The sequence below is a fragment of the Zingiber officinale genome, chromosome 1A (assembly GCF_018446385.1).
Source record: "Zingiber officinale cultivar Zhangliang chromosome 1A, Zo_v1.1, whole genome shotgun sequence".
Lineage (NCBI taxonomy): Eukaryota > Viridiplantae > Streptophyta > Magnoliopsida > Zingiberales > Zingiberaceae > Zingiber > Zingiber officinale.
In genome coordinates this window covers 2,328,704-2,352,323 of record NC_055987.1, presented here as the reverse complement: position 1 = coordinate 2,352,323, position 23,620 = coordinate 2,328,704, and the positions used below count along the sequence as shown (strand labels likewise).

The 23,620-nt window shown below is 37.7% G+C and overlaps 3 protein-coding genes and 1 long non-coding RNA gene across 4 annotated transcripts; 2 read left to right on the top strand and 2 right to left on the bottom strand.

Moving 5' to 3' along the window:
• The first annotated feature begins 9,499 nt into the window (after nucleotides 1–9,499).
• Nucleotides 9,500–10,387, top strand: LOC122039059 (agamous-like MADS-box protein AGL80). Its single transcript, XM_042599071.1, has one exon. It carries the CDS (start codon nucleotides 9,500–9,502, stop codon nucleotides 10,385–10,387), a length of 888 nt encoding a protein of 295 aa, XP_042455005.1.
• Nucleotides 10,388–10,533: 146 nt separating this feature from the next.
• On the bottom strand, nucleotides 10,534–16,588 carry LOC122015440 (folylpolyglutamate synthase-like). Its single transcript, XM_042572319.1, has 16 exons — nucleotides 16,342–16,588; nucleotides 16,166–16,272; nucleotides 16,018–16,083; nucleotides 15,837–15,946; nucleotides 15,568–15,628; nucleotides 15,187–15,270; nucleotides 14,320–14,376; nucleotides 14,138–14,198; nucleotides 13,715–13,761; nucleotides 13,554–13,631; nucleotides 13,280–13,444; nucleotides 12,960–13,184; nucleotides 12,758–12,875; nucleotides 11,574–11,732; nucleotides 11,297–11,406; nucleotides 10,534–10,920 (listed from the first exon to the last, which is right to left on the bottom strand). Exons 1-16 carry the CDS (start codon nucleotides 16,571–16,573, stop codon nucleotides 10,861–10,863), a joined length of 1,740 nt encoding a protein of 579 aa, XP_042428253.1. The 5' UTR covers nucleotides 16,574–16,588; the 3' UTR covers nucleotides 10,534–10,860.
• A 180-nt stretch (nucleotides 16,589–16,768) lies between these two features.
• Nucleotides 16,769–19,833, bottom strand: LOC122015432. The gene is made up of 5 exons (XM_042572306.1): nucleotides 19,701–19,833; nucleotides 17,677–19,545; nucleotides 17,384–17,588; nucleotides 17,098–17,294; nucleotides 16,769–17,012 (listed from the first exon to the last, which is right to left on the bottom strand). Exons 2-5 carry the CDS (start codon nucleotides 19,499–19,501, stop codon nucleotides 16,918–16,920), a joined length of 2,322 nt encoding a protein of 773 aa, XP_042428240.1. The 5' UTR covers nucleotides 19,502–19,545; nucleotides 19,701–19,833; the 3' UTR covers nucleotides 16,769–16,917.
• Nucleotides 19,834–19,912: 79 nt separating this feature from the next.
• LOC122015446 lies at nucleotides 19,913–23,177 on the top strand. The gene is made up of 3 exons (XR_006120893.1): nucleotides 19,913–20,271; nucleotides 20,504–20,579; nucleotides 23,010–23,177. It is a non-coding gene; the product is annotated as an uncharacterized LOC122015446 (long non-coding RNA).
• The last annotated feature ends 443 nt before the right edge of the window (nucleotides 23,178–23,620 follow it).

The window sequence follows — 23,620 nt, the reverse complement described above, 5'->3', positions numbered from 1 at the left end:
GGCATATCATATCATGAAGCATAGCATATCATATCATGGGCATGACATATCATATCATAGCATAGCATATCATATCATGAAGCATAACATATCATATTATGGGCATGGCATATCATAGCATAGCATATCATATCATGAGTATAGCATATCATATCATGGAACATAGCTTATCTCATAACATAAGGCATAACATATCATATCATAACATAACATATCTTATTATGAGTATAGCATATCATATCATGGAACATAGCCTATCTCATAACATAAGACATAACATATTATATCATGAACATGGAACTTAAACTAATCACTTATCAAAGACCATACATCATAAGTAAACATAAGCATGCTTAGTTAGATTCACTCTAGACCTAATTATCCATCTTGGCCGAATCCTACTAATTGGGTTTCCCATTTTGTTTCCACTATAAGAAGCATGAAACTAAAGCCACCTATAGATAAGTAACAATATATCATCAATGGGCATAAACAAGCATGGTTAGTTTACAAGGCATGGCTCTAGGCCTCTACACTTGCTTGGCCGAGCCCTAAAGTAAAGTGCTAGGTTCCATTGGTGTAACATGTAGCATAAAACTTATCTAACCATAAAAGATCATGATTAGGTTTCAAAACTCTACCCTAAGCTTGGTATTCCTTCTTGGCCGAGACCTTTATTTAGGGTTTTGGGTTTTCTAATGCAACATGTAACATAGTGCTTTAACCTTACCATATACAAGATATCATACTTCATGAACAAGCATAAATAAGCATGATTGGGTTTCAAAACTCTACCCTAAGCTTGGTATTCCTTCTTGGCCGAGACCTTCATTTAGGGTTTTAGGTTTTCTAGTGCAACATGTAACATAGTGCTTTAACCTTACCATATACAAGATATCATACTTCATGAATAAGCATAAATAAGCATGATTGGGTTTCAAAACTCTACCCTAAGCTTGGTATTCCTTCTTGGCCGAGACCTTCATTTAGGGTTTTAGGTTTTCTAATGCAACATGTAACATAGTGCTTTAACCTTACCATATACAAGATATCATACTTCATGAACAAGCATAAATAAGCATGATTGGGTTTCAAAACTCTACCCTAAGCTTGGTATTCCTTCTTGGCCGAGACTTTCATTTAGGGTTTTAGGTTTTCAAGTGCAACATGTAACATAGTGCTTTAACCTTTCCATATACAAGATATCATACTTCATGAACAAGCATAAATAAGCATGATTGGGTTTCAAAACTCTACCCTAAGCTTGGTATTCCTTCTTGGCCGAGACCTTCATTTAGGGTTTTAGGTTTTCTAATGCAACATGTAACATAGTGCTTTAACCTTACCATATACAAGATATCATACTTCATGAACAAGCATAGGTAAGCATGATTGGGTTTCAAAACTCTACCCTAAGCTTGGTATCATGTCTTGGCCAAAACTTTACACTAAGGTTTCCATCATTTTTATTATCACATGAAGCATAAAACCTAAGCTATCAACATATAAAATTTTCATATATCATGAAGGAGCATAACAACATATTTTTTTTTCCTCAAAATCTTGCCCTAAACTCTATGATTCATCTTGACCGAACCCTTAGATTAGGGTTTCTAATTCTTTTATTGACATATAAGGTCTTAAGACTTAAACTATCAACACATGAAAGATCCTACATCATATAAGAGCATGGATAAATATGATACTACAAGAAACTTTGCTCTAAATCTTCCCCTTTTGTCTTGGCCGAAATCTCAAGATGAGGAGAATATATTTCTCTCTTTTTTTTTTTTACAACGTGAAGCATAACTTGTAACTTGTAAATCCTAAATGCCTACCAATCTATCTTGTCAAAACTTTCAATGAATTTCATAAGGTTTCAAAAGCGTTTTCATACAACACAATCGAAACTACTTGTACTGCAGTGAGGGGATACTCACATCCTTCGCTTGATTTCCTTAGGGAAGTAACCTTGATTTGTGGAGCTTTCCTAGAGGGAAGCTTTCCTTTGCTTGGGTTCGGCAATGGTGAGGGGAAGTGTTCTTGGTCACTGTGAGGAGGAGGAAGGGAGGAAGAGAGAAAAAAATGAACTCTCTTCTTAAATTTCTCCTTTTATTCTACATGAGTGGAGGAAGGGAAATTACATTTTTCCTTCCCCTTTCTTTTACTCACTCTAAATGAAAAGAAGGAGTAAGACTCATCTTTTCATTTGAGAGGAAGAAGGCAACTCCAATTTCTCCTTCTAAGTGAAGGGAGCCTTCACTTCCTTACCTTTAACTATGATTTCCCTCTCCTTTCTAACAATAATTACTCTTGGTCTATTGGTTAACACATACATATATCTAGGAAGAGATTCAAGGTTCAAACCTTGGTCATCTCTTTTTAGTTCTCTTATTTTATTGTTTTTTTTTCATATAAGGCCTATTTATTTTTATTCATGATAAAATATCTAAAATCTTGCTAAGTACCCTATGGGTGTTACACGGAGAAGGAGATTTTTGTTAGTGCGTTTTTCATCGCCCTGGATTAACAACCCTCTTGGTTGTAACCAGGTTAAATTCTGTTTCTGATTTATTTTCTGTCTTCTTAATTTAGTTGCTATAATTTTACTGCTGATTTTATTTCTGAGTTGAAATCTGAGGAGGGTATAGTTTATTTTTGTTTTCAGCAATTCACCCCCCTCTTGCCGGCCTCCGTTGCACCAACACGGGAGGCGTGGAATGACACCAAGGTATATCTCTCTCTAACGGCTCGCCTCCCCCTTGGAAAAGGGTTAAAGGCCCTTTTTATAGGCTAGGGCATGTGCACCACACGACCCGTGCCACGGCCGTGCGAGATTCGCACGACCAGCTCCTCTCTCTCTTCGGGTAGAGTCGCATGGTCGTGTGAGATTCGCACGACCAACTTCCTCTTCCCTTCGGGTTGAGTGGCACGGTCGTGCGAGATCCGCACGACCAACTTCCTCTTTCCTTCGGGTGCGAGATCCGCACGGCTGTGTCTTCCTTCAGCTCGGGTCTGTATTGCACGACTGTGTGAGGTTCACATGGCCATGTGCTTCTTGGCTACTGGTCATGAGACATGACCGTGCGAGGTTGCAAGGCCATGTGCTACTCTCTCTCGGGAATGACCACACGGTTGTGCAGGGTTGCACGGCCGGTGTCAAGTGGCTCCTTGCTTTGCTCCTATGCGTCGACAATCGTTGTTTTCACTCCAAAAGTTATCCTTGTCAACACAAAATCAAACAAAGAGAAGATCTCCAATAAAAAAGTAATTACTGCAGAATAAACAATAGGAGAGATGATCATGTAAAGAATATATGCAAATTAAGCAAATGCATGTGCGTTAAAACATGCATAAATGATTATAATATCTACACACATCACGAATCAAGAGTAAGGATCATCTTCAGGTGACACACCCATTCGGGACGCAAGAAAAGGCAAGGCGACCCGAAGCAACGCGTCGCCCGAACTGATTAACCGGCAGTTCTCCGAGGAGATCTTACAGGATTAATAGCAACACCTCATGTGCTAGCCACTAGACCGTCTCGAGAAGATCAAAAGCTCCATCTTCTTATTTTCATCCACCGACCCTAAAAAGCTCTACCCTCCCCATTGTTCTCCACCTATTCTAGAGCTCCAAGGGAAGATAAGAAGAGGGAGTTAGTAGCTAAAGATTTGAAGACATGTTCTCTATCTTGTTAAGGCTTTAATTAGTTTCTATGTCTTGTGAAATTCAGAACCTATACCTTCTAATGTTTGTTTGGTTTTGAGGAAGATGACACCATGGTTTGGGTTCTTTCCTTATGCTCCAAATTGTTGTATGAATGTAAGTTTCGGATCTTTTACTCGGTGGTTTCCTCACTAAATTTTAAAGGTTGTCCATCGTGTTCTTGCTCTACAATTTTGTGCACGTTCTATACTTTTTGTGCATTAATCAATTCGTATACTGATGTTTATGTATGGAAACATAGGAGTAAGTATCTCTTCATGTCCATTATGATCCACAATTTTTTGTTAATGAGGGATGACAAGGTTTAATTAGTCGAGATTAATTCCAAGCTGCTTGTATTTATTAATTAAAGTTAGTTAATTGGCAAGGCTTTGAGGTTGTTTAGAGTTTGTGTAATAGTTAACAGGTTTATTGAAGTAGTAATTCTAATTTAAGAGATTGAATGATGAAGTATTAAAGATAGATAGAATTACTAAGTGTCGTCTAAAAAGCTTGATTGCTTAATTAGTTAGTTAGTCTAATTAAAAGGTTTATTTGAGTATTAATCCGTTTAATAAGTATTTGAGTTACCAATTAATGGATGAATTTATTGGGATTAATAATTCAATTAAAAGTAAACTAGAAGATTGTTTGCATGTTTACTATAGATGTACCATTATGGTTTGGTAGGAAATACATAACATGACTTCCTCTAGAGGGAAATATCAAAAAGGATGACACGAATTGCATGTTTTCTATAGATATACCTCTAAGATGTGTTTTGTCATATAAATGATCATGGTTGGTTTTCCCTTAACCCCCATTAGGAAGTGTAAAATTGTTTCAGATTGTTAAAAGAACATACCAAACTATTTTGGATAATACTTTAACATACTTCTTCTGGATCACATTTAAACAAATACTATGAGAAGACTTTGGAAAATAAATATAGGCCTTAGGGGCATTTAGAAATTTTGCTTATGCATGTTATGAATTTCATGATAATTTAATATAGGTATTATGAACTTGAAAATAATCATAGGGTTCGGATCTTTATGGATTAGAATGCTATGAAATTAACCTTGGTTTCGATAACTATGTAGTATAGGTCAATTTCAATTTTTATGATTTAATATGTTACGAAACCGACCACTACTTAGATAACATAGCATGCTAATTTAATTTCAGTTTATGGTTTAAAATGCTATGAAGTCCACCATGTTGTTGATAATTTAGCATACTAATTTCGGTTTAGATTTATGATTATGTCATGTTTAAGTTGTTATGCATGCTCATGCTATGTTGATGCACAAGTCTATGCCTAAGCTTACGTTATGAATTTGCATGTTTATGTTAAAATTTACGATTATATTCATACTTAAGTAGTGATTAAGTTTATGTTAAGTGCATAATTATGCTTATGTCCATGTTATGTAATGAATGTGGTCGAGTGACTAGTGTCCCTTGTTAGAGTGTATATTGAAAGCCTAAGCTTTTGTAAACATTTATTTTGAATAAAGAATCACATTTGGTCAAATTATCTACATTTGTTTATAGTTGTTCAATTAATTTATATTGTAGATAACATAGTATGTGGTGTCACATACAGAAGATAATGTTATCAGTACCTTATAAATTATAAACAGTAGCTCACGACCAAAATGGAAAGGAACAAACCATTGGAAGGTCGTAGTGTAATTAGGTATTAGTTTATCTTAACTATATAATTACACTAGTACACTTAGAGTGTATTGAGTAGGACCATCAGAGGTCGTTTCTTTTATACTGACTTTATAAAGGAATAAGACCTCAGTTATTATGGAAGTGTGTGCTCTTAATCCTAATATAATAACAAGCACATATATTTGATATTTATTTCTTTAATTTATCAATGGGTGAGATTTAGTTCGATAAATCAATAAGCCCGATAAGTTGGGAAATGATATCACTTATAGTGTGTGTTGTTGATTATAGAAGGAAACTGTGTCCTAGTAATCTAGGTTGATAATGTCCCCAAGAGGAGCTCATAAGGATTGTCATGTTAAACCCTACGGGTGGACTTAGTCCGACATGACGATGAAGTTGAGTGGTACTACTCTTGGACTAAGATATTAATTAAATGAGTTGTCAGTAACTCACTTAATTAGTGGACATTCGACATCTTAAACACAGGGAGACTAACACACTCATAATAAGAAGGAGCCCAAAAATGTAATTTGGGATTGGTGCGGTAGTTTAATAATAGTTCTCTAGTGGAATGAATTATTATTGATAAAATTAAGTTGTGTGTTCGGGGTGAACACGGGATGCTTAATTTTATCGGGAGATCAAAATCAATTCCTCCTCTCGGTCCCTATCGTAGCCTCTTATTTATAGAGTACTATACCCACCTATACCCACCTTCATACCCATGATGTAGGAGCCGGCTAAGTTAGCTTGTGGATCAAGCTAGGGCCGGCCAAACCATTGGTTCATGGGTGGTCGGCCCTAGCTTGAACCCAAACTTAGGTGGCCGGCCCTATTAAATTAAAAAAGAATTTTAAATTTAAATTTTTCTTATGTGAAAGATATAATTTATTGAAACAATTAAAATTAAAATATCTCTTTTAAAAGGTTCTACAAAAGATTAAAGAAAGAGATTAAATCTCTTTCCTTATTTGTAGATTGGAAAGATATTTTATTTTTCTTCTTTGTAAATTATTCACATGTTGAAAAATTAAAATTATAGAAATTTCTTTTTATCAACCATGAAGGGATTTTAAAAGAAATTTTATTTTTTAAAATTTCCGAAGACAAATAAGGAATTTTAATTGTTGATTGAAAATTGCCTTATTTGCTCTCCATGAGGTGGTCGGCCATGACATGAAGGATTAGGAAATTTTGTTTAATTTTTCTTAATTAATTCATATCAAGGAAAGTTAAGGAAATTTTATTGTAATTAAATTTCCTTATTTGCCAAAGCTAAGGATTATAAAAGAGGGGGTTTTGGGAGCCTTCAAGGTGAACAACCGCTATTATTTTCTCCCTCTTTTCTTCCTTGGTGTGGCCGGCCTCTTCCCTTTCTCTTCTCTCCATCCTTGTGGCCGAACCTTTCTTCCTCCTTGGAGATTAAGTGGTGGCCGGATTTAAGCTTGGAGAAGAAGGAGAGAAAGATTACATCCCTTGGAGCTTGGTTGGTGGAAAAAGATCTTTATCTTTTGGAAGCATTGTGCTTGGCCGAAACTTGAAGAAAGGAGAAGAAGGTGCTTGGTGGTTTCTCATCTCGGAAGATCGTTGCCCACACAACGTCCAAGGTTAGAAGAGGAATACGATAGAAGACCTAGAGGTTTTTGCTTGCAAAAGAAAAGGTATACTAGTATTTAATTTTCGCATCATACTAGTTTTATCTTCATGTAAAAATACCAAATACAAGAGGCATGTGATTCTAGTATTTTGAATTTGTTTTCGATGTTGTGTTCTTTTATTTATTTTTTTTCTTTTCCTTGTGATTTGATTGTTCTTTTTGGTTGACCTAAAGTTATTTAAGGAAATTAAATAATAGCTTTCCTTAAAAGGCTTTGTCTAGGCGGTGGTGGTTGTTCCCATATCCAAGAAGGTCATGTGTCTCGCCATGCAGTCCTGGAAGTCAATTTTGGAAATTAATATTTAATGAAATTAATAACCTAGGTGATTTGGATCGAAAGTGTTAAGTTCCGCAGGAGATCCAAGTCTAAACCTAAAAGAACAAATAAATTAAACTTTGGATCAAACGTATTAAGTTCCGCAGGCGATCCAAGTTTAATTTAAAAGAACACATGGTAGCTAGGAAAAGGTTCAGACCTTTGTACAAAATTTTTGTACAGTGGAACCATTAGGCTTTTCAAGTAGCAACCAACACTAACATAGGAGTCCACCAAATCTATATGGTTGAGTGTGACTGGTGTTCTTAGCCCAGGAGTTCACCAAATCTACGTGATCGAGTGTGACTAATGTCCCTAGCCCTGGAGTTCACCAAATCTACATGGTCAAGTGTGACTGGTGTCCCTAGCCCAAGAGCTCACCAAATTTACGTGGTCGAGTATGATCGATGTCCCTAGCTAGGAGCTCACCAAATATACGTGGTCAAATGTGATAGATGTCCCTATATATTGAGGCTAATGGGGAGGGGAGGTAATACATTATGGGTCATGATCCCATGATCCATCTCATTCATGTCAATATGCCCCACGTGGGCAAAATCAGTAGAGCCAATGAGATATAAATAAAAGACGAATAAATAATCCAAGAAATATATATTTATGCAAAACATAATAACACTCATGTTAAGTGTCTCTCGTCCATCATATAGTGAGATGAAACGAGGTATATATATATATATATATATATATATATATATATATATTTGATTTAAGAAATATATATTATAGTAAAAGATGATAACCCTCACTCGAGAGACGTTCTAAGACTGTCCAATGTGATTTGAAAGAAAAGTAAATTATAGAGACTTTCGTCCAACAGAATAACCCTTTACATAGGGTCAAATAACTTGCACTCTATTTCACACCTATTAAAAATCGACTCTATAATAATATCATATGTAAATATGCTAGTCCGTGGGGGCAATCCAAGAAATATATATGACAGAAGATTCGAAAGAGAAAGTGAGAAGATAAGATGATGACTGAATATTTTAGGATATTTAACGAGGATTTTTTCCCTTAGATTAGGTAGATGGTTTTATAAGATGATTTCTATTTTAAAAAAAAAATTATAAAACAAAAAAAAACAACGAAAAGCTACAGTAACAATTAGGGATGACAACGAGACGAGTTCAGATCAGATTTAATCAGTCCTAAAATCCGCTCCGCTAATAAAAATATGAACCCGAATCCTGACCCACCCCGCCCCAAACCCGCTTAAAACCCGACGAGTTTGGAGCAGGTTGGACCCGCTAACCCGCTATATATATATATATATACACGGGGGCAGGTTTAGAGCAGGTTCATTAAAATCCGTAATCCACCTTGAACTCGCTTCTAAACCTGATTAACAGATTTAAACCCGTCCCGTAATCCGTTTGACCAAGTTTAAACCCACCCCAAATGAGATGAGTTTAATATGGAGCCGGGTTTAAATCTGACTCATTGTCATCCCTAGCAACAACAATAGTGGGTGCATGGGTGGAGCCCACGACAATGGTAGTCCATTTAATTTTGTGGTTATTTTTATTTAAATGTAATTAATTTTATTTAAAAGTAAATTTTAAAAAATATATATATATAATTAATTTTATTTAAATATAAAATTAGATTAATTAAATAAAATAATAATAATATAAATATTTGATTGTTGAAATATTTAATTTTAAAATCTGGATTTAAAATATTTCACGATATCTATAGATATTTGATTCGTAAAATATGAGATTTAAGGTATTTGGGAAGTAAGTTATTTAATATGTGAGAGAAATATATATATAGATGATTGTTTTTTTGGAAAAAAAATCATATTGTAGCTGAATGCTAAATTCTATTCTAAAAGTATACGTTGGGATCGGCAAAACAAAGGATGACATTTTGAATAGCAAATCAAACAACCAAAAAAGGAATGTAGTTAAAAATTAATTAATGCCGGAATAATCATTGTTATTAGATTCTGAAATATTTTAATCAGTTTCAATCAAGGATTCTGATTGAAATATTTTATTCAGTTTCAATTCTGACTGGATTCGAATTTCCTTGCCTCAACTCGCCTATAAATTAGAGCTCGTCGATCGAACAAGGTCGATTAGAATAGCTAAATCCTCTGGATGCCGAGGAAGAAGGTTACGCTTTCTTGGATCGCCCACGACGCCACGCGACGCGTCACCTTCAAGAAGCGGAGGCAGAGTCTGTTCAAGAAGACGAGCGAGCTGGCCACCCTCTGCGGAGTCGACGTCTGCGCCGTCGTCTACAGGCCGGAGGAGGCGGAGCCGGAGGTATGGCCTTCGCCGGCGGAGGCCAAGCGCGTGTTGGCGCGGCTTAGGGCCGCGCCGGAACCGTACCAGGGCCGCAAGAAGATGGACCAGGCGGACTTCCTCCGCCTCCGGGTGGCCAAGTTGCAGGACCAGATCCACCGGCAGCAGCAAGATAACTGGGAGCTGGAGACCAACCTGCTGTTGCACGAGGTGCTGTCCACCGGCGGGCAGAGGATGTGCAACACGAGGATCGAGGAGGCTGCGGAGCTCGTGAGGTTGGTGGAGTTCAAGCTGGTGTTGGTGAGCAGCAGAATTGAGAGGGAGAAGGCGCGGATGCTGGTGGAGCCGCCGTGCCCGCTGGTCGAACAGGTGGTGGGAGGGGCGGTGGCGGAGTTTGAGCCAGATTTACTGACGGAGGAAAACTTAAGTGCATTGCCATGGCCAGAACCGTCGGAGGAAGACTTAGCTGAGGCTGCATTGCCATTGCCATGGCCGGAACCGTCGGAGGAAGACTTAGCTGAGGCTGCATTGCCATGGCTGGAACTGTCGGAGGAAGACTTAGCTGAGGTTGAGCCAGAACTGACGAAGGAAGACTTAGCTGCATTGCCATGGCCAAAACTGACGGAGGAAGACTTAGCTGCGGTACCATTGTCTTCCATTGACCCCGAGTCGGCATGGCTGGAGCTAGATTACCATCAATGGCAGGATGCGTTCGACCTCTTCAACAACTTCAATTACTGATCATCTTGGAGAATATTCATGGCTTTACATGGTTCTTGGATTTAGGATAGGGCTTCCGGGAAAACAGGAAGTGACAGTGAGTATAATTTTTTTTTTCCTACGAAACTTTTCATTGTAAAAGTTTCTGTCAAAATATTTTACAGAAAACACATTTATTGGGAACAATGAAACAATGTTACAACTCGTTTATGGTACACACTTCTTTATAAAGTTTCAAGAATGAATCATATCTTCATTGCTGTCTTTTCAGGCTGTGGAACAAGAATTTTAACAAGTGAGAATAATTCAAAACTAGTTGCCAATGTCCTCCTAAAGTTCAGAGGGTTTCAATAATTAAAGCGACTCGACTATTCATATAAAAGATGATGGAAGAATGCCATAAATTGAATACCTATTGCTCGAGTCGCTAGAAAAACAAAGAACCAGTGAACCTTATGAATATGGTGCAGCAAATTAATTGAATCGACTAAGTATCATTTCCTGATTAATCTCAGGACATCACCCACGAGGTGCAAGGATCCTGTTACTAGAACCTGAAATTTAAAAAAAAAATTGAAGAAATTAGCTCAATTTTCAAGGGAGCAGTGCAAACAAATTGAAATATGGAGCACAGATACACTCAATTGATGTGGAGTTGCAGTTGTAACTCACTGTGGTTAATATCTTAAAAACCTGGACATAATTTATATTTTCAATGACCATAATTACATTAAAAATGTAAATCGCCATACTGCCGGTTCATCGTCAATATATGACAATAAACTGTCGCTAATAAGATGCCAAGTTCATTCAAACACTAATATAGAAGTGGAATATCTGAAAATGCACGGGAATCATGCTCTTGTTTTCAAGGATTTCATAGTTATGCAACCTAAACGTTTCCATTAACTTGTGAAACTAGTTTCATACCTGAAATTGAGTAGATCTATTTTGAAGAGCACTTTCTCTGAGCCACTTTATGGCCAATGGGAGAGAAGGAAATACTAAACTGCCACCATATTCACTAGTCTCACCTGGGTCTGAAATAGTCAGTGAATTAACATCAAAATTTGCTAATGAAGTAAATATGACTGCAATTGAACATTGGCAAACACATTCCGTAATTTGAAGGTACATTTGTATCTCAAAAATGAATCACAAGGCCTACAATAAACTAAAGAAAAATCAAGCACATAATATGACGAACCTTGTTCACTTCGAACTAGGTTTTCCCATACCCTCTGTAGTGTCAGTTGCCATGACAGATCACTTTGATGGGCATCAGCTGGTGGTGCTGCTGCATCAAAACTTACTTTGTTGTATACTGATTGGTTTGGCACAAAAAGAGCCTTATGGAATTTCACTCCTGAAATTAATAAGTGAGCATTTGTTACTCATAGATGTTGAGACAAATATCTACAATCATCTTCTCAAGGCCTGGAACAACCATACATAGCTAGTTCATGGGAATTGGCAAGTACTTGACAAACTTTATTATACATTGGCAAACACAATAAGGCAAGTTCTAGTAATCAAAATTTCAAATTTGACCATTCAAGTTTGAACAAATCATCTCAAATTGGCCCAAAATTTACCAAATGTGCATCAAGTATCAACCACCTGATGCATTGTTTTGGTTCCAGACATCCCCAAACACCTCACCGAATCATGTCCAAGGTCAGTTATTGTTCATGCGATCGAGAGAGCAAAGATTGGTAAGGCTAAAATTGTCTGTTTATCCTTATATATCCACCCTACGACACATCTCCCACTCTCTTCTTGGCAGGCAAATTATCTGCTTCATTCTTCTTCGCATGTTTCTACTACTGTCCACAATTGTGGATGAACCTGGACAAGTTTAGGGACGATAAGGACCAAACCGAAACATATGATAACTTCAAGATCAAATTGATGCACATTTGGTAAACTCTGGGGTCAAATGTCAAACTACAATTTATTAAATAAGCTATGAATTGTATTGTTGTGTTAAAAAAGATTTCAAAATCAAAGGACAAGATATACAAATAAAAACGAGTTTATTTTAGGGGTGGAGAAAATTGGCATTTAGGAATTTTTAGCTAATAGTACAAATAAAATATGGACAGAATGCTCCTAATGTCTTCAAGCACGATCAAACCATAGCTACAATTCCAGAAGTTGTTCACAGTGTGCAAATTTTAAGAGGTAAACAAAGTCAATTGAGAGCAGATTAAAGAAAAAATGCTAAAGATGTCCAGATGAACAAATATAAAGGGGAAATATGAGAAACAAGAACACATTTAGAGGACACAAAATTGAAAGAAAATTTAAGCACAAATACTTAGAAAAAGTGAAAAAATACGTCGGTTAATGTCTCAACATCCAAAGCACAAGTTTCATCTTTTCACTTACCAAGGTGTGAACAAGTATTGACCAGACGTGGAAGCAAGAGTTGTGGGTCTCGAACTGACATGCAGTTGAATAGAAGTATAGGTAAATACTCCTTTCCCAGTGAATTAGGGTGACCTCCCTGCAGCAGAAACTCTTAGAAGGATGTTGATAGGCCTTATCTATTTTTCCTGCTTAAGGCAAGTGAAAAAAAGAGAAATTTTACCTTTCTGATGTAATTGTTCTTAAGAGCTTGTTTCTCCGAGTTTAAACTGTCAACTCTTAAAACATGAGAAAACCATTTTGCACACATCTCCAAACTTTCTGGGCTATGTGCTCCATCAAGGAAGAAAGTCAAGTCTCCAATATTGGAGTTTAGCTGTTGCGCAAATGAATCAGGAACAATCTGTGCTCGCCCCTCTAAACTGGCCCTTGATAAGCCTCTGATAAACTGTTCAGGTAAATTCTAGCCGCCATGAAGAATGTTGTGATTATTTGTTTGACATGATAAAAAAATGAAAATAGGAAAAATAAGAAACCACATACATCTTGGTCTAAGTTTATGCCTTTTGAATTTCCAGTTGTTTTAAGCCATGTACTGGACAAGGCAATAGCAAGACTAGCGTTTATATATTGGTGCTCCCCATCTAGTCCAAGATGTTGAGTTCCAAGTTGTCCAGGGTCTAAAGGTGAAACTACTTGAAGTGAAATCTGTGGTGAAATGAGAAGAAGTGTGGTTCACATGTGAATACTATAAGTTTATCACTCCAGTTATAGAATTAGTATCTTGATTGACCATAATTGTAAAACAGGTTCTTACACTTAATCGAGAAGCCTTATCTACCAGCACTGTCATTGCTTCTTCTGGCTGCGGTGCAGTATATGCAGGCACTCCTTTCTGAGAGAATGAAATAGAAGCTATGGAGAAAAAGTATGTGAAATTTGACATTTGACAACATATTATCAGTGAAACAACGAAACCTTGAAGATACCAGCTTTCTCTCCTGCAATTTTGCCCAGTGTATTTCCTGCTCATGGAGAGTTGTAACAAAAAACAGTTTACAAATTCCCCAAATATCATCATTTTGAAGACATCTTTTCAATGCAAATCAGATTTTGATCATTCATCAATTATGTGTAGTATAGGATATGAAGAAATAAGATACTTTTACTTTCTGATTGCTGCCATTGTTCATTGATGATCATGAAAATAGTTATTTTAACCAACAGAAACAGCACATAGACAACTTGGTATGCCTAACTACTGCAAATTATTGGTCAAAAGTTGCAACCCATGATCTCATAGAATGCTACTAGATCATTCTCGATATCTAGAAACAAAAACAAAAACAAAAATAGTTGACATGAGCTAAAGCGCACATGATAAGGAGGTCAGGAACTAACCAAGGATTTCCATATGGTCATAACCCAAGGAGGTTATGCCACAAACAATTGGCTCCCGCACCTGAAATATGACAATGGAAACTGATAATGAGAAATGTACTATTATGATTCCGTGACTTGTCCACTACAATTATCTGAAAGAAAATATTAATTTTTTTTAATGAATTCCAGTATGTGCTCACCACATTAGTTGCATCATATTTTCCTCCTAAACCAACTTCCATAATAGCAACTTCAACCTATCTCATTTCAAATCAGACAACCATACTGATCAGTTGCAAACCACCGATTCTACTTAGTACCAGAAATAATTCAAAAATATGCATGTGATCAGCCAACTATGTTAACACAAGAAAATAATTGTAGAAGAGTAATAACAGCCTGTTTGCTGACATCATAATGTAAGATATCCTTAAGACACAATTCTGTAGTCTAATATGGTTTGACATCATCATTTGTAGAAATTTATGCAGTTTCTTATGTTTGTGATTCAAAGTTCATGTTTGAAGTAAGATCCAAAATATAAGTTACTCAAGTTGCATCCAACTTCAATATGCATTTCTTTTTAGAGAACCAACTCCATATCCATGGTATAAGAGCAATGAAAATTAGGAAAGCTTCATCCTTTTCTAAACTCTGTTTAGCTATCCTTGAAGTTCCTAAGAATGCTATATCATTATCTAAATTGTCATCAAATTGATTACAATAGAGTTGAGAATTGTAACTTCGTTGATTGTTTTACCTTGCACCAACTGCTATGTTTCATTATTGTGTTTTGTAGCTTAACCATCAGAAAAAACTTTCCAATAACATCTTCTGTTTTTGAACAACTTGGTTCTCTAATTAAGAACAACATAACTTGGATAATAGCAAAATAAGTACATAGTTCTTTTCATTATCATCATGATGAGAAAAACTAAAGCAGAAAGTTGAACTTTCCTTTAGTGAGGTCCACAATCAATAACAGAGGAAACAAACATGCAAAGATTGGGTAATATATGGTAAAATAATAAAGCAATAATAAATTCAAAAAGTAATGTAATCTCAACCTGTTCTGCTGAAAATATCTTAAATGCTAGAAGTGTAAGGAAGCGGAAATAAGATGGCATTTGTAAATGATCACCAGTTTTCTCCTGAAGCAAATAAAGCAATGTTAAGCCAACTGATGAAATCAGCACACAATCTGGCATAGAAATTAAAAGAAAAACAATGACATGGAGGTAAAGACTTGAAAAGGTGAGAGAAGAAAAGCATTGATAATGTTCAAACATAACACTATACAAGTATACAAAAACATTTAGGGACAGAACTGTTGTCATTACTAACCGTAGAAAGCACAAACCTTAGTGCTAAATATCAAAGAGAAAAATTCTTAAGAGGAAAAAAAACCACATGCAACTAAAAACATTTAATCCTGTGGATGTGAGTACCTTTAATCTATTCCAACACCACCAAAAGTTGTCCAAAAACTTATCTTCACAAATTTCTACTCTGAAATTCTCATCAAGAAACAAAGCAATGTCAGTGCCACTTGAGGTATGGAATTGCAAGGAAAAATATGAATACTGCAGGCAATTAACGGAATCTGTCTTCAACACACAGATGATATTGCATTGAGAACTATATTATTTCTTGCTACTGCAAACTAAATTGAACAGAAACAAACGCGCCTACTCCAGGCATAAGCTCGAATCCTTACCCATCAAGTCGAAACCGCTCCCGTATATCGATCAAGTGAGGCGAAGTAAACAGTCCAGTACGGAACCCACAAGACCTGAGGATTGATTCCGTAAACGTGCACGTGGAACCCTGAATCACCACCTTTCACCGCTTAAAAAAACGACTGATACAAACAGCAAAACAGAACCAAAATTTCCCACCTTTCCTTTGGTCCCAGCTACATGGATAACCTTGAGCCGAGAAATCGCGTCTTCCAAATCCAAAATCTAGGCATTCAAACCGATCATGCACATTGAACCACCCAACAAAACCAACGAAGAGGTGAAGAACGTAAAGCTAGGAACGGACCTTCAAATAGTCGAACATCAGATCGAACTGGTCGCCCCTGTTGGCGCCATCGCCTCGAGTGCGTTTGGTGATGAGGGAGGACAAACAACGCAAAACCTCCTCGTACTCTGCGAGAATAATCGTCAGCATTCCATTACGAGTATCCACCGCCCTGGCGAGTTGGGAGAGTATATTACCTCGGGGCATGGCCAGGTACGGTTTGCAACTGCCGCGGAGAGAAAGGCAGCAGCGAGGCAGGGGATGACGAAGGGATAACGAACGATCGTTAGACTTGCACCTGGTAATCGAGGAAATGGATAGCATGCTTGTGATGCGCCGCCATGGGCTCGAGGTTGAGGCCGAAACGCGCACGAGCGGATGAGGGGTGGGGCGAGCGCCATGAGCCGGGCTCGCACGCAGCATGGCCATTCGGTTTTCGTTTGGTGGGGGGTCCGCCCCCCGAAGGTGCAGGAATGTGATTTATTAAAGTCGCGAGGGCATTTTTGACTTTTTAATCGCGATAACGGATGCCGCGATGTAATTTCATTTTTTTAATAATTTTTTTTATCTTTAAATAAAACGACAGCTTTCTCGAAGAATACAAAAGTCGAATAACCAACAAGATATTAAATCTACACTCTCGAGATATTTATTTCTGGAAGAACAACGGTCCCATACATTGAAGGATACGATCAGTCGCCTGGCAAATAGAATTATCTACAGAACTACACTAACACGTTGGGATCTGAAAAATGGAAAAAGAAAGAATCAATTCACGTAAAAGAAGCATCTACGTGGACCTCCTCTTTTACATCGCCATCATCTTCGACATTCTTGCCCGCACCTTGGATCACCTCATCATCAATGCCTGTGCAAATTAAGTTTTCAGTAGAAAATTGGTAATGAACTAGAAGTTTCAATCGCGCATCAGAGGTGGAATGAAAAGTGCATACCAGCAAGGAAAGCTTCAATTTCTTCATCGTCTACATTCCCCCATTGCATTTGAGCTTCCACTGGTTGGTTCAGTAGCATCCAATTGGAAGGCTCATCGTCAACAGAGAACAATTCATTTTTTTCGACAACCCAGTCCCCCACGACGTCGATATTGTCGACAGAAATTGGATCGAATGGTTTCTGCCTGAAAATTTGTCTGTGTACATTGACGACAAGAAACAAAATCATAAAGAGACATGATGATATTCACTTACGACACACGTAAACTGAAAAAAAGATGTGCACCTTCTCTGGAGTCGCAAGTTATAATGCACGAAGATGAGGTCAGAAAGACGTTGGTGCTCTAGATAGTTCATTCTATGGTTATGAATTTGCTCGAAAGGAACCTGAACTCGTTCGGATCCCCTCATACTGCAAGTTTGACTGAGTATGTGAATGGCTAGACGCATTAAGTTCGGGCAAGCTCCTCCATAGGTCAACCACCACTCAGCTGAGAAGTAATCAAAGAAAGAAGATTAGCATCAGAGAAAGGATGAAACTTTGAAGAAAGATTTTTTTTATCTTTTACTTTTTCTTACCCGGAAGTAAAGTGTTTCTTGCTCGAATAGCCATTTTCCTTCCGAAGTCACCTGAAGAACTTTTATAGAGACTGAGCTCCTTTTGGATTTTGTCTTGGGTGTTTGCGTCAGGCACAAGTCTTTCTATGCAATCAAGCACTCCGGACGATATCTCATTGGACACATCACCTTGAATGCTGAAGAAGAAGCGAGGATTCAGGAAGAAGGCGGCTGCATAAAGAGGACAAGGCAGTTGTCTATTCCATCTCCAGTCTATAATCTCCCAATAAGTCATGTAGTCTTCCTTCTTAACAAGTTCCTTTTTTATTGTCTGTTTGGCTTGATACATAGCGAGATGAATATACCCCATGGCTGGCTTCTTATTGCTCTCTACTAATTTAAGAACCCGCAAAAGTGGTTCTGTTATTCGAGCAATTGCAACGCAAGAAGACCAAAAATTCAAGCTACAAATAAGATCAGTAATTAAAAGTCCTGCAGGCTTTCTTGAATATGGTGAATCCAGCCACTCTTCGGAAGTGATCATTGTTCTCAAATTCTCCTTTAGGCTAATCATATTCTTCAATGCAATAAAGCTCATGGCAGGTCGACTGTTGCAAGAAACTATCAAATCTTTCCCATTTGTGTGATTCCTCATCATGTTCAGAATAGTTGCATGAGAATACATAAATCCTGTGATTGCTTTAGCATTCTCAATGATCTCACTTATCACTCCCAATTTACTGATATCCTCTAGCATTGCCTCAATGCACTGCGAAGAACATGACGTCCAAAACAAGGTTGGGAACGCCTCAGTCAACTTACTCCCAGCAGCAATATGGATCTCAGTGTAATTCGTGATGACCTGAACTACATTTTTCTCGCCGACTTCCTCTACGACATGCTTAAGTAGCTCGTACAGAGTATCGGCCGATGACACAATGTGTGAAGCATCGACAGATTTGAGGAACATGGTTCCTTCAGGACAATAGACTAAGAAGTTTATCAAAGTCTTACCCGTAGCCGTAATCCATTCGTCTGCCAACACTGAACACCCAGTGCGACTCCATGTGGCCCTGTACTGCTCCAATGTATTATTCATCTCTTCGACTGATCGCTTCAAAATCCAGCCACGAAAATCATGATAAGAAAACGCTCCCACGCCGGGTCCAACCAAAGCGAGCGCATCTACCATAGATTGGAAATGTGGCGAATTGACAGCTTCCAGAGGCACCCCAGCCTCGAATAGGAACCTCCCAATAGCCATACAAACCTGGTCCTTGGTGACGCTGTCTCCGATAATAGACTTTCCGGCGTCTGCGATCAGAGCAGGAGTCTGTTGGGGGAAAAGAGAATTTTGGAGAGGCGAAGTCAACCTTGATCTCTTTTTCCGCACTTTTTCAGGAGGTTTAGATACAACTCCCTCCTCTCGCACCTCCACAGGGACTGCGCCCATGTCGATCACATCCTGAATCTGCATCATCTGCATCCCGGAACCAACCTCGCCTCCTTCTAATTGCATCGGTATCGCTGTTTGAATAGGACTAGCATTCGTCGTCGCCTCCTCTGAGTACTTGAGCTTCTTCTTCCTCCTCGCCGAGGAGCCATCTAGGCTATGCTGCATAGCCAGCTGCACCTCCAGCGGCACCTTGGGGCAGCACGACGCGTTTCCCTTATGCCGGGCGAGGTGCTCCTTGATGCGATGGATGCCACCACCGAGGAACAACTTGAAGCAGTACACGCACTTGAGCTTGGTCCGCCCAGTCGACCGCACCATGAGGCAATGCTTCCACGCCGGATCGTGCTTCTGCGTGCCGATTGGCAGGATGATCTCGGATGCCGACGCCATCTCACCGGCGGCGGCGGACGGAATCGAATCGCTTCCTCCTCCGCCTGAAAAGAAAGGGCATGGCGGATCACGTTAGCGAAGAGGGAACAACGAAGAGAGGGGCCCCCCGATCACGTGACGAACAAGCTATGCCTATGAACAAAGAAAGGCACGAAACAAAAAACGCAAAACAAGGCTTGGTTTGGTTTAGAGAACTTACTTGGCTTTTCGCCTCGCGTTCGCTCGCTCGCTGCAGAGCCGAAAGAACCCAAAAATCGAGAGGAGGCGATTTGGTCCGGTTTGGCGGATATTTATAGGAGGGGGTGAGGGTTTGTGTTCTGACCGGATAAACCGGTGACCGATCCGAGTTTGTTTCTTTGATTAGCCACGGCCCAATCCTTGTTTACGGGTCTAAAGGGCCGTTGGACCGGCCCTCGGTGGACGAACCGAATGTTCCGGTTGCTTCCCTTCTCACAGGCGGTTCGCTGTGCGCCGTCCGCCCGGCTCGGATCGGCCGGAGTCCCGTCCCGATGAATCGATCCGTCGTCTCCACCTCGCTCTCTGCCCGGTTCTTCAGTTGATCCGAAGCGATTGATGAGTATTACGTCGCGGAATCGACTGTTTTAGAATCGAGTCTCCTCTTCGACCTTGACTCGCTGGGATGGAGAGGTGGAGGGGTTTAGGCGATTCATAGAACCGATCGGCGGAGCAGTTCCAGTTTTTGATTCTTCCCTCCAGATGCTACAGCGAATTGTATGTATAACCGGATCAATTAGGGCACGGGGTCACAGGTTTGTCGATTAGGGCAAGGATTTGTGATACATAATTATCTAGGGTTTATCAAGTGTGGTTTCAATTGCCTTCTCCCCCGCTTCTTTTTTACTCTGGTTCTCTGTTGCATCAGATGTTTTCAGCTCTAATGCTTGCGCTTCATTGGATAGATTGGTTCCTCTATCGCTGCTAGTTTCTTCGAGGATAACAGGATTGTCTGACGAATATGTTTCATTCTTGTCTTTTGTCCAGTTTCTTCATCATCATAGTGTTCGAAATGTGGACAGACAAGGAGACAGGAAAGGTTCAATTTCTTGGACGCTTGGAGGTGAGTAACATTTTTTTTTTTTTTTGAATTCTCATTATTTGGTTTCAGATTGATATTCTAGATACTCGTTTTTTATTATGGGATAGATGTATCGGATAGCTGTTATTGGTTTTTGTTGTCAGCATATGCTTTTCCGTCGTGCACATTGTATTCAAATAAGGATGCGTGCTGAGGAGCCCATAAGGATTGTTTAGTTATTGTTAATTCTTTCCATTGTGTTGCTACTGTATGTTTCCTTTAGGAGCAAATCCATTGCATGCACAAAATTTTTTATATGCAAAACAGATCATATATTATTCAATTTTTTGTGGATCTAAGTAGATGAATTTTGGTTTTTATGTTTTTTCAAGAAATTTCGCTGGTTGTGAATTCGGTGATTAATTGGTTGTGTGTGTGCATATGCAAAAAACAAATATATATACATCTAGACATCTATTTGAAGCTCTATTCTCTTTTACAAATAGTCATTCAGAACATTGAATTATTAGTTAACAGCAGTATATGCTAGCATCATTACAAATTTGAAAAAGAGTTCAACTTTTATCGTGGAGATACTTGAAGCACATGCTTCTTATCTACTGTTGATTAGTCTAAAAAACTTGCACATACTATCCATGAAACTATGTAAACTTTAACCTTCCATTCCTCAGGCGAAAAAAAAAATTCTTTAGTAACTTTTTTTTAATTATTTCTTTTCATATCAAGAGTGAAAGCATATTCGATGAGCTTTTAAGCATCCATGTTTGATTCACATAATTTTTGAACTGTCAAATGATCTCAGTTCTGAGATCTCAATCATCCATTGTTGTTAATACACACATCATTATCGTCATCTCTCTATTGAGATCTATGGATAATGATATTTAAGTTAATTAAATGAATTTTCTTATATTAAATCAAGTTCTTAGTGTATCCCTTCATCCTTTACACCTTGCGCTTTGATTAATTTTTGCTAATTATAAAATTTAGCCATTGAGTACATTCATACCATCTAAATCTATTTTGCCCCTCATTTTATCATATATTGAATCTATATCTAATCACTCTCAGCTGCTTCTTTTTCTTCTTCAAACTGTATTGAAACTGCAAAGTGCAGAGCAGATTTTCTGTATCAAAGATAATGAAGTATGCAGGGTTATATCTGTCTTATGAACTTTTTATTTTTAGGCTAAGGGTATACAATGATAAAAAAAAACTTTAAAATGTTTTCTCCATTTCAATCACTCTTTATTCTCATAATGTTATCTTGATCAATATTCCCTTGATGGCTAATAGATTTAAGATATCTAAAAACTCTATGTTATAGAAATTCTATATTCATTCATCTTAATCATTCTTTCAATCATTTTCTTATTTTCGTAACTACATTTCATAGAATTCAATTTATTCTACTTAGAAGTTCTTTTTTGCATTATGATCATTTAGCAAAATACCATCTGAAATACTATGCAGCAAGTCACATTTATATTGGATAATGTGGAAAACATGGGGGCTGAGCTGACTCTTGATGTAAATCAATTATAGACAATTCATTTATCAAACTCGCTGTGGTTTTATATACTTGTAACTACATTATCATTCATATTCTACATCAACATAATTACTTTATGTAAGCACTATTACACATGAAACTTAGGAAACGAAAAGACTTTCTATAATCACTAATCACCCGTGCCTAGAAACAAAAAGAAAAAGTAGGAAAACAATTTCACTACTGGAGTGAAATCTAGATATAATTTCAGTCTTTTTGTGTTGGAGTTGTATCTGGCAGCATTAGCATAAAAGAGGTATGTTTTTCAGTTTTATTAATACCCTCAGTTTCTTAGATGTAACGACAGAATCTATTTTTTGAATTTCAAGAGTCCAGTAAACAGTCAAATATGGACAGCTGATAACACATTTGCTGAGGTTAATGGATTTGTTGAATTTTTGTTCATTAGATATAGTTCGGTCATAATATGCACGTATATGGATGATGCAGTTGGATGAATTGGTAGCCATCTTCTGTGTGCTAAACTTGCTTATTTGTTTTTTTTTTAACTAATTGTTATGTGGGCCTTTTTTGAATGACTTTCTAGCTTTCTGAATTATGCTTAATGGCATCTATTATTTTTGGAAATAACTTAGCCTTGACCCATTGTCTTCAATTGTGCCTTGTTTTACTAGTTAGAAATTCTTTCTCCGTTGCTTCTAAAGTTTGTCTTAATAGTGAAGTTTAATAGGACATCTGTGAGCTTTGCAAACAAGATTTCAGCTTTGTCAGTATAGAAGTCTAAACTTGAGACCTAAAATCAGATTAATCAATGAATTCATTGTGGATACTTCTTGTATTTTCCCCTTCAGTTATTTCTTATCTTGTGGATTAATCTGTTTATAATTGATAATTTCATGAATTTCTTGAACTATGTTTTTGCTTTAATCAATCTGCAGACCGGCAGCCATCTCTCGGAAAGATTCCTCCTCGTCTGAGTGCTCTCTTCTTAAAAGGCTGATCTACTCTAACTGTATGTTTTGTGCAACTAGTAATGGAGAATATAAATCCTACTTTCTGAGTTTTGCTTCTGTTGAAAATAAAAATACATGGATTTTTTCACGATATATTCTGTTCTCGTGTTAAAAGGCTCAATTTCTAAGTAAAGGTAGGTCCAAGGAACACTGAATCGATATTTCTTGTTTTAATCGTCGGATACGTTGCCCGGATCTAGGGTATTCGTTCTGTAGGCAACAATTATATATTTTTTTATCTAAATGATTCAAATTATTTTAACATATTAGGGTTTAGGATATGTTACCCTTTGGCTGCCAATAAGAAGGGTGTTGTTTTACTTTCTTTTTAGAAAAATAAAACAGGCATCTCTTAAAGATAAGGATAATAAGGGCTGCGTTTATATTAATTTTTTGGCCCTTCATTATGTTTCTCTAAAATAAAATGTGTTTTCTAATAAATCTACAGAATAATCTTAGACTTTTGTGAATGCAAAGCAAAAGAAATGTGCTTTCAACTCCCTCCCCCTCAAGAGCTAACATTTAAAAAAAATATA

Excerpts from the sequence above, each read along its gene's own strand:
- LOC122039059 (XM_042599071.1), top strand. The coding sequence starts at position 9,500 with ATGCCGAGGAAGAAGGTTACGCTTTCTTGGATCGCCCACGACGCCACG.
- LOC122015440 (XM_042572319.1), bottom strand. The coding sequence starts at position 16,573 with ATGGCCATGCTGCGTGCGAGCCCGGCTCATGGCGCTCGCCCCACCCCT. Across the intron at positions 13,445-13,553 it reads ATAAGGCTTCTCGATTAAGT|ATTTCACTTCAAGTAGTTTC; the intron begins GTAAGAACCTGT and ends ATTTCACCACAG. Across the intron at positions 11,407-11,573 it reads CCTAGTTCGAAGTGAACAAG|ACCCAGGTGAGACTAGTGAA; the intron begins GTTCGTCATATT and ends TGACTATTTCAG.
- LOC122015432 (XM_042572306.1), bottom strand. The coding sequence starts at position 19,501 with ATGGCGTCGGCATCCGAGATCATCCTGCCAATCGGCACGCAGAAGCAC. Across the intron at positions 17,295-17,383 it reads AACTTGCGACTCCAGAGAAG|ACAAATTTTCAGGCAGAAAC; the intron begins GTGCACATCTTT and ends CAATGTACACAG. Across the intron at positions 17,013-17,097 it reads AATTGAAGCTTTCCTTGCTG|GCATTGATGATGAGGTGATC; the intron begins GTATGCACTTTT and ends TAATTTGCACAG.